At 46.1% G+C, this 13211-nt stretch overlaps 5 protein-coding genes across 5 annotated transcripts; 2 read left to right on the forward strand and 3 right to left on the reverse strand.

Moving 5' to 3' along the window:
* Positions 1-5: 5 nt before the first annotated feature.
* N7495_000677 (putative ER to Golgi transport protein (Sly41)) lies at positions 6-1731 on the reverse strand (the record flags this gene model as incomplete). Its single annotated transcript, XM_057203347.1, has 2 exons — positions 6-1271; positions 1336-1731. 2 exons carry the CDS (start codon positions 1729-1731, stop codon positions 6-8), a joined length of 1662 nt encoding a protein of 553 aa, XP_057067420.1.
* A 729-nt stretch (positions 1732-2460) lies between these two features.
* On the forward strand, positions 2461-5479 carry N7495_000678 (alpha/beta hydrolase family protein; the record flags this gene model as incomplete). The annotated part of the gene is made up of 6 exons (XM_057203348.1): positions 2461-2632; positions 2712-3272; positions 3604-3840; positions 3906-4028; positions 4075-4158; positions 4209-5479. 6 exons carry the CDS (start codon positions 2461-2463, stop codon positions 5477-5479), a joined length of 2448 nt encoding a protein of 815 aa, XP_057067421.1.
* A 329-nt stretch (positions 5480-5808) lies between these two features.
* On the forward strand, positions 5809-8367 carry N7495_000679 (pumilio RNA binding protein; the record flags this gene model as incomplete). Its single annotated transcript, XM_057203349.1, has 6 exons — positions 5809-6075; positions 6127-6981; positions 7033-7638; positions 7694-7973; positions 8036-8126; positions 8178-8367. 6 exons carry the CDS (start codon positions 5809-5811, stop codon positions 8365-8367), a joined length of 2289 nt encoding a protein of 762 aa, XP_057067422.1.
* A 569-nt stretch (positions 8368-8936) lies between these two features.
* N7495_000680 (DUF5572 domain-containing protein) lies at positions 8937-9489 on the reverse strand (the record flags this gene model as incomplete). Its single annotated transcript, XM_057203350.1, has 2 exons — positions 8937-9243; positions 9314-9489. The coding sequence occupies 2 exons, from the start codon at positions 9487-9489 to the stop codon at positions 8937-8939; spliced, it is 483 nt and encodes a 160-aa protein (XP_057067423.1).
* A 1038-nt stretch (positions 9490-10527) lies between these two features.
* N7495_000681 (uncharacterized protein) lies at positions 10528-12604 on the reverse strand (the record flags this gene model as incomplete). The annotated part of the gene is made up of 3 exons (XM_057203351.1): positions 10528-11567; positions 11617-12228; positions 12412-12604. The coding sequence occupies 3 exons, from the start codon at positions 12602-12604 to the stop codon at positions 10528-10530; spliced, it is 1845 nt and encodes a 614-aa protein (XP_057067424.1).
* Positions 12605-13211: the final 607 nt, after the last annotated feature.

Here is a 13211-nt window from a genome sequence, read left to right on the forward strand (position 1 = left end):
TGAGGCTATGTAGCCTCAGCAGAATCACTGGATTGCCAAGTAGATTCCTGTTTGGTTCCGGGTAGCCAGTTTCGAGAAACACTGGCCCCTCTAGCTCGTACCCCAGGACCATCGTCTTCCTTCCTGGAACTATTAGAAGCATGGAGATTGTTAGGCGCCGGGGTCTCATATGACCGGGGCCCAGGGAAAGAATAGCCATTCGAATCCCACGGCTTGTTCGCATGTCGGACGTTTGTGGGCAAGATAGATTTCTGTGCGCGGAAGTGGTCTGCATTGGCTCGTCGATTAGCCACATCATCATGGCTATTGCGATCATAGAGGTAGAGGCCCAAAAATGTCAGGGCAATACCAAAACCCTGGACCTTAGTGGTTGAGCTACCGAACCATAGAATCGCCGCGACAATGACAAACACCCGCTTGATCAGGGAGGCAACGGAGTAGGACACGGGGGATACCATAGATAGAAGGACAAATGCCAATATGTTTTGCGCAAAGTGTGAAACTCCGTTGAAGATAAATTCCACCGCCAGTGCACCATGGTCTAAAGACCCCTTCTTCTCTGACAGGTCAATCGCACCGTCCTTGATAAAGTCGGCGAGCAAAGGATATCCTTCGCTGACGAACCAGATTGGCAAATTGAGAATGAAGGCCAATGCGGAGCAATAGCAAAGCAAATTGAGCTTATCCAACTTGCGACGTGCTGGATGCTGCATGTCGGCTTCAGCCCGCTCAGCCTCGTTAAACAGCCTTTTGGAGAAGATGTTTTGAGAGACAAAGACTATTGCAGCAAGAAACGCGCAGGCGATACCAAAGAAGTTAGACGACAGTCCTGTTGAACACGCAAGCATCACACCAAGGGTCAGAGGAACGAGGGACAAATAAGTTGCTCTCGCGTATTGGATGCGGAAAAGAAACCGGTAGGCAAGAACGGTGAATAGAGGCGAAAGTCCTTTGATAGTATGAACCAACGAGACGGGGATTTTCGAGGTGGCCATAGAACTCAAAATGTGTCCGGCCAACTGGAACACAGCCAGAGGTAAAGCAGTCGATATAACCTCGCGAGACGGGTAACGAATTCCATGTTTCAAAACTGGCACATTTTCTCGCAACCACGGAAATATCGTGGACAGCCAAACTAGCAGCAAACACCAGAATGACACAAATGCGAATTGAACAATCGTTAAAGTTATAGGCATGGGGAGAGCCGTCAAGATAGATTTTGAAGATGTGTTCGTGAGCGCGGAGGTCAAGTACCACACAACGCACAGGCCCTATAACAGTCCTAACGTTAGCCCAGGTTCTGGGGGAAATTGCCTAGCCATCCTGGGGGCCTACAATCAAGCGATATGAGACCGGTGCTCGAAGTGCTTCTGCCAGCTCTTGTGCATTAGCACTCATGCTGCCGTTTCGTGCACGGATAGTTGTGATGGTCTCGCTGATACTCTTTCTTGGCCGTTGTTTGGGGTTCCTAAAAGATCCATTCACGAGATCTCGCGAGTACAACGCTGTTTTGCGTGGTTCCCAAGTCTCATTGTATTTCACGGAGGGGGTTCGGCTTAGGGAGCCTGAGCCTAGGCTCGCGGCCGCATCGAGAGTTTCTTCGTAGGGAGGAAATTGGTCCATCGGGCTGCTGACCGGCTGTGAGGAAGAGGACTTTGTTGGGATCTGCAATTCGGGTTGTCGAACGGATGTCGACCGGCGTCCATGGCCGGTCACCGTGGTTGTAGCCATCGTCCACACCTCCAGTCCAAACTTCTCTCACAAATATCAACGTTCCGATTCTTCCAATTGAGTTGAACTGATTCACGTAACCAAAAACGCACAAATCTGCTAGATTGATTCTGAATTAGTGGACAGGCCCTGCCCGAAGCACTTCCTGGTGTCGATTTGCGCGACTGCGACCTGAAAGTACTTCGCCGATGACGAATCCCTCCGAGCGAATGAGGTTCGAGTGTTGTGGACACAAGGTGCAGCTAATTCAGGAAGCCAAGCCGGCAAATTAAACCGGGAAACAGTAAAGGGAAAAAAAATTAAATGGTAAGAAAAGGGGGAAGGATGAGATGAAGCCACCCGTAAGTGCTTGGGGAAATTGAAGATTACTGGCCTCTTGATGTCCGATATTATTCAGTCGTCATGTTACATGATCATGATTACCACAATACGGAGAACAATACTATCGAAGAGCCCCAGCTTGACTTTGACTGAGTATAGACAATTGCATTGTGATCACCAAATTGCAGTATTAGATCAGTCCAATCTTATACTTACATGGGACATCTCTGATTAAAAGCTAACTTTACCTTGACTTCGGTCTTGTTTTTTTAGTACCATGTATAGAAGCTTATTGATCACGTGATCAAGATTACCATACCATTACTGTACAAGACTGCCCCATCCGGCTCCACTTGTCCTGCTGCATTCAACCATAATACATACCCCAATGCATATGGAGTAGAAACCATGTATTTGTGGTTGATATTCACATGGTTATCATGGGTCTGTTCAAATCATTGCGCACTTCTATCGACTCAATTCCTGGATAACTTCGATCAAAATTCGCTGAGTCTGGAGTCTAAGATCTCTCTGTCAAAAGAATGGGAGGTTCTAGGTCCATTCCGGCTTGGGACAAGAGGTTAGTTGGAGACAAGCTGCGGGTCAAATAATCCATGGATGTAAAGATTGAAAAAATTGATTTGATCCATATAAAACAGAAGCGGTTTGGGGAGCAGACCCATTGGAACGTCATGGTGGCTTTCGCAACCTCAAATATGATAACACAACGTCCTTCCCCAGTGCACTTGCTACGAGCGGAGCAGCTCACTGGGGAATCACCTCTGCAAAAATCTCCAATGATTATCGCGGCAAAGCTCAGGCGCATCTAAGTGTATCTTTCCCCATCGATTGGGGATTCCTGCAGTCGGTATATGGTTGGCCAGCCTTGCAGTATCAGTGTTGGGCTCGCGGATTCCTAGAATTAAAGGGAACATACTCACAAACAATTGCCATTCATGCTGGTGGTCTTCTCGAGTTCTGGATCGACGACAAACAATATTTCGGTGGCGACGTGTATCACTACCATCGTGCTCCCAGCATAATCGAGTTATCTCCAGGTCGCCATGTCATCGATCTTCGACTAACTCGAGATGTTCGCGCCCTCGGTGGTCAGGCTGATGAAGTCGAAGTCACGATTGATGTTCAGCTGACAGAAGATCCCATAACTCTCAACGCTGAAAGCCTAATGGTGTCAGAGTTGACAGAAGGGAGACTAGGTGGTAAATGGGCTTCGATTAATGTACAGAACAATAGAGCTGAATTGATTGAAATATTGTCAGTTCAAGCATTGCAGGTGAGATCATTTCAATTTGAACTAATTTTCACTCAATATACTGATCATTTTTATGTTCCAGACCTCCTACAGAGTGGAAATGAAGGACAATTCGACAGTACCGCTGTTTGGCTATCAGATACGACCCCTTATTTTTTCAATTTCTATGGGGAAGTTTGAAGAGTCTCAGCTACTGGTTGAAGTAGCTTACAGGGTGAACCAAGGGCATTCGAGGACCCAGATGTTTCATATCAATTTTCAAGAAAGGTCTTTCGCAGAGCCGCTACGTTTCACCTATCTCCATCCATCAAACATCGTCTCTTATTCAATCTTGCGACCTCCACCCACCAATTCTTGTGTTTCAAAAGAGGCACTTCCTATTATTGCTATTCTACACGGGGCAGGAGTCGAGGTAGATGGCTCAGAGGCGCGTGAAATGCTGGATGCAGCGTATGGTATTTGTGCCTGGATGTTGTTTCCTAGCGGTGTCACCACGTGGAGTGGTGATGATTGGCGTGAGTCTTGATCAGGGGATTCCATTATGGCTTAATGGGACAATACTGACATAAACTCCTTATAGATCGTTGGGGAGCTGCTGATTTTGAGGCTGCACTGTCTTCAATTCCTGATTGGATTACCGCCGTCGAATGGAAAGGTCCAAGTGTTTCTAAAGATATAATTGTTGCCGGACACTCGAACGGAGGTATGGGTACATTTGATACACTAAATTCTATTACTAATTGATTCAGGCCAGGCTGCATGGTATTATGCCACGCATTTCCCTGACAACGTCTTTGCTGTGGCTCCTGTGTCAGGCTATACATCTATCGAGAGTAAGTACTCTCACATACTCACCTCTTTTAACGGAGATTGACATGCGCAGATTATGTACCTTACACCATGTGGCAATCCTATGAGCCATTGCTCTCGTCTGTGCTCTCAAGATCAAGGTCGACGTATAAGAATGAGTTACTCCTCAGCAACCTGGCTGGAATCCCAGTGGCGCAGCAACATGGGTCTGTCGATGACAATGTACCAGCATACCACTCTCGATTAATGCACGAGCTTCTTGGCCAGGTTGGCTGGCCATCTGAGTACAAAGAACTACCAGGAAAGGGTCATTGGTTCAATGGCGTGATGACAACGTCTTTCTTGACAGATTTCTACAGTTCCATGGTGAAACGCTCTGCTAAAGTCTCAATAGGAGTACTGGAGACATTTACTATTACTGTTCCACCCACTGGTGATATGGGATCCAAGGCTGGTATCCAGGTAGATCAGTTGCAATCCCCTGACGTAGAGGGGAAATTTTTCATTGTCCGCGACATGAAAGCCCATATCTGGTATATAAATACTCAGAATATACACAGATTTCACCTCTCTTGGAGAGCTAACCGAGTGAATTTACCGGCAACTTTGCTATTGGATAACTTCGAGAAGCCCTTTGAGACCAAGGCCAACCAATCGAAAGAGTCTTGGTACGTCAGGGCCGCTGATGGTAGCTGGTCTGTCTCTTACGACAACCGTTGGAAGAGTGTCGACCAAAGATATGGTCAGCAGCTCGGAGCACTGGATGCCATTCTTCGCACCCAAGGAAAATTCACCATTGTGACATGCTCCGCTGGAGTCGACCATGCCGCCCTTCAGATCAGCCGCAATCTGTTCCAGTACTTTGCAGCAGATTCACAGATTATCCAAGACTGTTCAAACGTCGATTCTCGACACAGGCCCGGCAATGTCATCACGATTGCAATTGGTCACGATCTGCCAGCATCCGCACTCGACTCATACCCCATACAGAATCAAGATGACCGCCTAATCGTATTTCATAGTCCTATGTCATCCCAACAGCTTGCATTCAGACATGAATACAAGTATGAAGCAGGTCTCGGGGCAATCTTTCTTCGGCCATTGGAAGGCGAGCGAATGGAATTGGTGGTATGGGGCGTGGATTTGGAGGGGTTGCACCAGGCATTACGCCTTGTACCAACTATCACTGGTTCGGGACAACCAGAGTACGTGATCTTGGGTAATACCTGTCGTTATGAAGGTGTTACAGGTGTCTATTCAGCTGGAAGTTTTGATCGATCATGGAATGCTTCACCTAGTTCATATCAGACTGGTGATAGTATCTGCACTGTCGAAATTAATTAGCCCTAACTAGCTCTAATCATCTCAATTTAGGTAAACATCTACTGAGTTTGTTGATGTTTGTCCAAAAGTTGCGAAGTGCTAGCGCGACTTCCTTCTTCTATCACTTCTTCTTCCTTTCTTTCTCCCTCTCCCTTTCTCTTTCATACACCTTCACCCCTCTCTCTTTTTTCAATTTCATCATTTCATTTCCTCCTATCTGTCTTCCCGACAAATAGTTCTTCGATTTAATTGATCTCGCTGGTGATCGTTAACATCCTACCTTGTCTACGTTTTCATTTCTGTTTGTCAGATCTTCATTCTCCGGACTCTTTGAAGCCCGAATTGTCAACATGGTACCACCCTCTACTAACCATGCTGATGGTTCTCGCTTGACCAAGGAACCACCTGACCCATTTTCGAATGATGCCCGAACCAGCATTTATGCACGCGATGTTCTGGTGAGTTGTCCAACCAAATATCCTAATCATTCCTTCCTGAATACTCACTTTGCCTTTTCTTTTCAGGTTCAGACCAGTTCTAGCAATATCAGTTCACCAAACTCGGCGAATTCTTTTCGACGGATCCCACACGAGAAGACAGCCGATGTTCCCCCCAAGGTAGTACACTTCACAAATCCATATACATTGTTCAAGTTCTAATTTTTTTAGAAGTTGGAGCAATCTCAAAGTTTTCCTCCATTTTCCAATTGGACCGACCAACTGGCATATCGACCTTCTTACCCGCAGAGAGGTCCTGTCGGTGGGCCAAGCACCGAGACTTATGGCGCACAGTTCCAGCGCGAGCAGCAGGAAATTGCGACATTGAAGGAGGAGCTCATTGCGGCTAACTCCCGACTTTCTCAGCAAGAGCAAGAGCTGACACAGTTCCGGGTGATCAACCATACTCTCGAATACGCTTCATCGGAGGCGGAATTTGGGGGACGTGAAACAGACCATCAAGCTCAACGTTCCAACGTCGTCGGTTCCCGTTTTCCAACCCCATGGAACACACGAGAACCACAGCAACTTGCTGTAGGAGGACTAATTCAGGGTCCATTTGATCGTTCTCGTGGACTTTGGGACCCAAACGGCCATGAACCGCAGGCCATGCAAGCATTGGGGGTGCCCAACCACCAAATTACGAATTTTATGAGTCAGGGTTCAGATCGTTTTTGGGGTGGCTCAACAGGGCATCCTTCTTCGGTCCCTCACAGGGTCTTCTCTGGTCCTTCGGCTGGGGCTTTTGGCTATCAGCCCCCACATCGGTATGGTCCCCCTGTGGAGCAACGTCGCCCGACTGCTGTCCAGCAGAATCAGTGGAGTGGATTTGTTCCTAGATCTATGAGCGAGGCAGCTCCGGTTCCCCCCACCTCGCCCTCCAGCGGCTTCCACTCCACTGGATCTCAATCCAATCCGACCTTTCCCGCACGCCAGCGTGAATCATCGGTTCTGTCTCCAACGGCTAACGAATTCACAGTCACAGGACCTCATCACGGACAATCGTTGGTCAGTCGTAATTCTTCGGTGAGTCAAATTTATTTCATCCTCTTTTGGTATCTTGCTTACATTGTCTAGAACTATGTTGCGTCAACCGAGCCGCTCAATTATCGCCTTCTTGGTGAGAAAAATGTTATGTTCGACTGGAACTACTTGGTTGAGAAGATTGTGTGTAGCGATGACCAACAAGCGTCTATTTTCCTACAGAACAAGTTGAAGGTCTGTTCTGCTAACGAGAAACACGCAATTGTCGACAGAATTGCGGAATCGGGATATAGTCTGATGCTGAACCGATTTGGCAATTTCTTGATTCAACGTTGTTTCGAACACGGTACCCCCGAACAAGTCTTGACTATTGCTAATTCAATGCGAGGCAAAGTTCGCTTTTTGAGTATGGATGCATTTGGCTGCCATGTTGTTCAAAAGGCTCTTGACTGTGTGCCGGAGGAGCCGAAAGCGATGCTGGTACAAGAGCTACTCCAAGGCATTCCGGAAACAGTTAACCACAAATACGCATGCCATGTCTGGCAGAAGCTCTTTGAGATTCGATGGACATCCGAGGCACCACGTATCATGGGCCCTGTGAATGATGCTCTCCGTGGCATTTGGCATAACATTGCGTGTGGCGAGACTGGAAGTCTTGTCGTACAAAACATCTTTGAGAACTGTGTCGATGATGATAAGGTAAGATGACTGTAACATTCTAATTAACTTTAGAAAAAATGCTAACATCTTGAAGCGGCTCGCAATCGAAGAAATTTTGAAGAACTTGAAATCGGTCTCCCGTGGTCAATACGGAAACTGGTGTATCCAGCATATCTGTGAGCATGGCGCTCCCCTTGACAAGAGCCGGGCCGTCGAGCACGTCCTTTTCCACGCCGTTGAATACAGTATGGATCAATACGCTTCAAAGATTGTTGAGAAGTGCTTGAAGATCGGAAATCTCGAATTTTTGGACCGCTACCTTGCGCGTCTTTGCATCAGCCAGGCTGGGCGGCCTCGAATTCCGTTGATTGACGGTTAGTTAACCTTATTTGCGCACTCCCTTACAGACGTTCTTATGCTGACTTTTTGACCACAGTCGCTAGCGACCAGTATGGCAACTACCTGATCCAGTGGATTCTTCAACATTCCTCAAAGAGCCATGTTGATCTCGTTTCGGTTCACATTCAGTACGTATTCTCGAGCGTTCATTTCCTTCGACTTCTCTAACAATTTTACAGGAAGCATATGGTATCTCTTCGAGGTTCCAAATACGGATCACGTGTCGCAATGGCGTGTTCTAACCCTAACCACTCTACGCGGCCAGGACCTGGAACTGGCTCACACCGATTCAACGGTAACTTCAACAATGAGGACCGCTTTTCTCGAGGGCGTTACGGCGGCCGTCAGTGGGGTGGCAACTATCGTTAAACATCGTTTTATTCCTTTCAAGCTGAATATTTATGCTCCTTCTCAGCTCGCGAAAATAATCACTCCAGAAAACCAACAATGTCAGCAAAACAGGCTACCCTCTACACCGTTAGCCCCTACATTGATACCATCTACATCGTTATTCAACATTCGTTATCTGTTCCATATCACTACCCTTTCTACAATTCTCGGATTTCATGCTGCAAGGTGATGCAAGATTGTCCTGCCGATTTTTGCGCCGAAATCTCTGCCAAGCATGGCTCAATTTCATCAACTATTCGGGGTTGATGTGTGGTTCGCTCTGCACTCATGATATCCTTGATATGTACCATTCGATGTCCAGCCATTCGAATGTGTTTTTGTACTGTGACTCAACCTTTACCGTTTCTCTATTCACCGTAACCTTACGTGTTATTCCTGCTGCGAGGTTAACTTAACTATCATAGTCTTGAATGAATTTTTATTATTGTTGTATAATACGTTTCAATCCCTTATTGTGGCTCTCAAACTTGCAACGTCGAAAATAACATGGCTCAAACAGCGTCACTCGTAGCTTCAATATGTACTTGCTATGCCTCATTTCTCTCCCATGGCTTCTGTCTTCGAGGTTTCTCACTTGTAATGTCGTGCCCCTCCAACACCGTATCTGGGATCTCTTGGATCCCAGGAATGGGTTGCCCGGTAGCAATGAGCTCCGCAATATGCACAAAAGAAGACGGGTAAGAAGGATCAGGTGATGGTGATTCTTCGGCATCAACAGAAGAGCTGGACGAGATTTTAATGGGCTTCAATTCCCGAGGTTGATTATCCGGTGCAGTTGACGTTAACCAAGTCTTATAACCTGCATAATCAATCGCTGGCGAGAGCTGTTTATTTCTGTAACCAGCATCAATGTAAGACCGCGCCAAAGTGCCTCATGGTAGCAGAGAGAGCCATTGACACATACCGTGAGAAAAAGAAGCATTTGGCCTGGAGCACGAGATCATCTTCCTGGTTTATCTCCTCCGCTGTAGCCTTCCTGTCCGGGTGGCCGAGGATGATGGCAAGGCCGTTTGCGAACTCCGGGTCTTCTGTGAAACGGTAGGACCGCAGTTGCTCGAATATTTCTGTTGATTGGGCCATTTTGTCGGTTCTGAGTCTTGGTCTAAGATGGGAATCTGGATTGCGGAGTGCGGTGGCGGTGGGGTAGAATCCGTGCCCGAGTTTTAGGCGCAACAATCGACTTCAACAAACCACATACTAGCCTTGGAAGCTACCTAGGTAGCTGTATGTAGCAGATTTTCTTCCCCCGATGGGGCTTTCCTAAAACAGTTACCGCCACTTTAATGAGGGCGCTCAGCGTCAAGCTCAGTGACTACTCAGCGACTACTCAGTGAGCGCGATTGGCTGCTTCCTGCTTACTCAGGGATCAATCAGTATCATCTATTGAGTACTTAGTCTTTTCTCACGCTACACTAAAAGGGGACTAGTAGAAACAAGCATACTGAATTTAGAATTATTTCTGATGGTTGAGGTGTTTACATCTTTCTCTCTATATACACAAAAAATGATGCAAAGATTTGAATGGGTTCATATCGTTGATCATAAAGTGGGCAGGGGAAACTTTGCTCAAATTACTCGGAGTTACCCAGAACCAGACATGAGTTAAAGTAAAACCCCTCTTTAAAACATCATCATAACTTCTCTTCATTCTCTTATATATACACCGAACTTGATTTCTCTTATCGGCACCTCTTCACCTAGTTACCTATAGGTCAGAGATAGTATCATGGCCAACGAGACTATATCGCAGAAGAGAAACGCTACAAACGATTGCAGGAAAGTGGTTATGTTTTTGGAGCGTAAATGAAGATGCGAGATAAAGATAAGAGACTAGCCGAGACTAGAGGATATACCCGCAATATATAGCTATGGAAGGAGTAGGCTCCCATTAAGTTTGATGCAAATGATAGGTGGATAATGTTACGGGATGAATGCAGGAATTTGTATGCTGTAAAGATCCGATTGGTAAACAAGATTGAGGAGGTAAAATACATGTGCTCCATATAGGAGGAGCCTAGTCTCTCCAGAGACTAGGCATTCCATCGGGTATCGACCCGCTACAAATAGAATCAAGGAATATATATTGATCATTCGTCGCTCCCATCTCGTGAATGAGTACTATGATCTCATGCTAGCCCTCACACGCATGTAAATTCGCTTCACCTTATTACGCTTGCCATAATGATGTTGGAGGCTGCTAAGAGAGTTGACGGCATCAAGGGTCGATGTGTGGTCTAGTCCGAGCGCTTTCTCCCTCCCAGCTAGCGCCCGCAGGTTGCTGAGATTGTGGACGGTCCGAAGGGTCGATATGTGGTCTGGTCCGAGCGCTTTCTCCCTCCCAGCTAGCGCCCGCATATACATCTGCTCGGCCTCGTCCAGCTTTCCTTGATCACTATATAGGTTGCCGAGATTGTTGACGGTGTCAAGGGTCGATGTGTGGTCTGGTCCGAGCGCTTTCTCCCTCCCAGCTAGTACCCATATATACATCCGCTCGGCAGTAGTAAGCTGAATTTGATGTTGAAGCAATCGTGAAGTAAATGATAATTGATCAAGCTGATCAGGTGTAGGATAATAAATCATATCAAGGAACCGTTGATTTGCTAGTCGTGTTGCGTGACTAGTTAAGCGGGAAAAAACTATATTCCCAAAATAATTCGTGTCATATCCTCTAGTAGTCGCATTGACACAATCTATAGCAAACCAGTAATACTGTGTGCTGATATCCTTATTTAGTACGGCTAACGTCCAGTCATGAACGCAGTTATGCATACTCCATGATCCTGATGATGAATCGACTTCTAGAAAGGACCATTGAGTTAAGACTCTCATGACTCCCTGAAAAGACAAATCGTCTGTGAGAACATTGTGAAGCCATTCCGGAGACCGTTCTGTGAGACCTTCAGAAAAAAGCTCATACCAAAGGCCCTGGTTACCAAAGTAAGCCAAAAGTTTGAGTAGCTCTGCCGCATCTAAGTCTTCTTTCTTTAGAGAGTCGTATGAGATATCCCATGTCGTATAGAGTGTATGTTCACGATAATCCTGGAGCTGAGTAGGGCGACAGGGATCAATGTTCCAGCGGTTTTCATATTCTTGTAGGTAACGCTCAAAAGTAAGAGGAAGGCCAGCAAGTCGCTTTGCGAGGAGCTTTGCGTAAGGATCTGATAGGATAGTCAGTTTGTTTTATAAAATAGGCTGATATTAACATACCAGTTTGAACATCTAGTCGTTTTGAGCGGGTTTCCAGGATCGCAAGGCTATCTTCAATGTTTTGAAAAGCTTTGATATTTAGAGTTTCGGTGCGTCCATTAACAATATGTTGTCGTCGGGTAGTGACGATAATAGCGCCTTGAGAGGTAGGTGGATAGTAGTCACTGATATTGAACTGGTTTGAGTCATCATCGTAGTTATCAAAAATTATGAGCCAGCTAGGATTTTTTGTATCAGAAAGCCAGTGGTGCACACGCCCGATCACCTCCTTGCCCTCTAAAAGTTTAGAGTCTTGTATTTCAAAAATGATGCCTGCAATCGAGTGGAAGCTACCTATAAGTGTAGCTTCGCTTGTTGCATTAATCCAGAAGACTGCGCCATAAAAATCAGATCGCGACTCGGCGTAGGTGAGAGCAAGTCGAGTTTTGCCGATGCCACCCATCCCACTGAGAACTAGGCATGGTTGACGTTGAGTTCCATGCAAGTGCGCTGTCATTTGATCAAGCTCAGAGACACGGCTAATAAAGAGCTCTCGTGCGATAACTGGTGCTTTCCGGAGACAGAGACCAACAGGCCCACGAAAGCTGAAGTCCTCCTTCTGCTTGATATCAACTATAAAAGTTAGCCAGAGTATTCAGTTTTTGCAGAAATATCTTGAATCATTCATTCAAGTAGGTAGAGTGCAAATATATAAGGAATCAAAAGGGCACTGTCCCTTTACGATCAAAGTAGTGAAGATTTCTCCCTTCTACCTTATTGCCGACTTCGTAGGAAGTCTATATCTATACTGCTTACCGAATTTCTGGATCTCCGCATTCCACTGCTTTCCACTGCTGTTGTTGATATATTGTCTTCCGTTGTCGCTGTTGTTGTTATTATTTATCTGAGTTCCTGTACCACTATTCAGGGGATGTGACGAGGTTCGAAGAGATTTTATTCCCTCTAAGAAACTTTCGCGTTTGATGTTTTGCTGCAGATTGGTAGTCATGATCACTTAGCGGTTGAAATCAGGCTCAACATCCTTAGTGATCGGTTCATGAGCGAGTTATTAGAGAGCTGACGAAAGAAAGGCGGGGTAGGCTACGTAGGCTGTCTACCTTACAAGGCGGCGATGCACCTTCCTCGTGATTTATGGAGCATGCTAGCGCTGCAAATGCTATCCTCTTGACTGGCAAAATGGACAGAATTAGCGCCTTGGCGAAACCTGAAACTATAATTGGCTATCATTTATTACTGAGCTATTTTTGAACTAAAGACCACGCATCATGGGTTTATTTACAACACCCTCTTCACCACTCTCTGTTTACGTGTTTTTGGACGCGATTTCTAGTATTTTCATAATGGATATTGACAACATAATCCTTAGCTCATCTATAGCTGGATCGCCCATTCAATCGCCCATTCAATCGCCTAAAGAAGAACCTGAATTATTGGCTGATATGCTTCCTGAGAACGCGTTTTTAGAGCCTCTTGAAATACCTCTAGAGCCTTCTTCTCCTGACATTAATTTGAACAGAGACCAAAATGACGATGACTCCTCTCGGTTTCTTCTCTCTATTCTTTACCGACGCATTATTTACCCTAACCCATGGGTT

The sequence above is a fragment of the Penicillium taxi genome (assembly GCF_028828555.1).
Source record: "Penicillium taxi strain IBT 34144 chromosome Unknown utg000001l_segment0_segment0, whole genome shotgun sequence".
NCBI classification, from domain to species: Eukaryota; Fungi; Ascomycota; class Eurotiomycetes; order Eurotiales; family Aspergillaceae; genus Penicillium; species Penicillium taxi.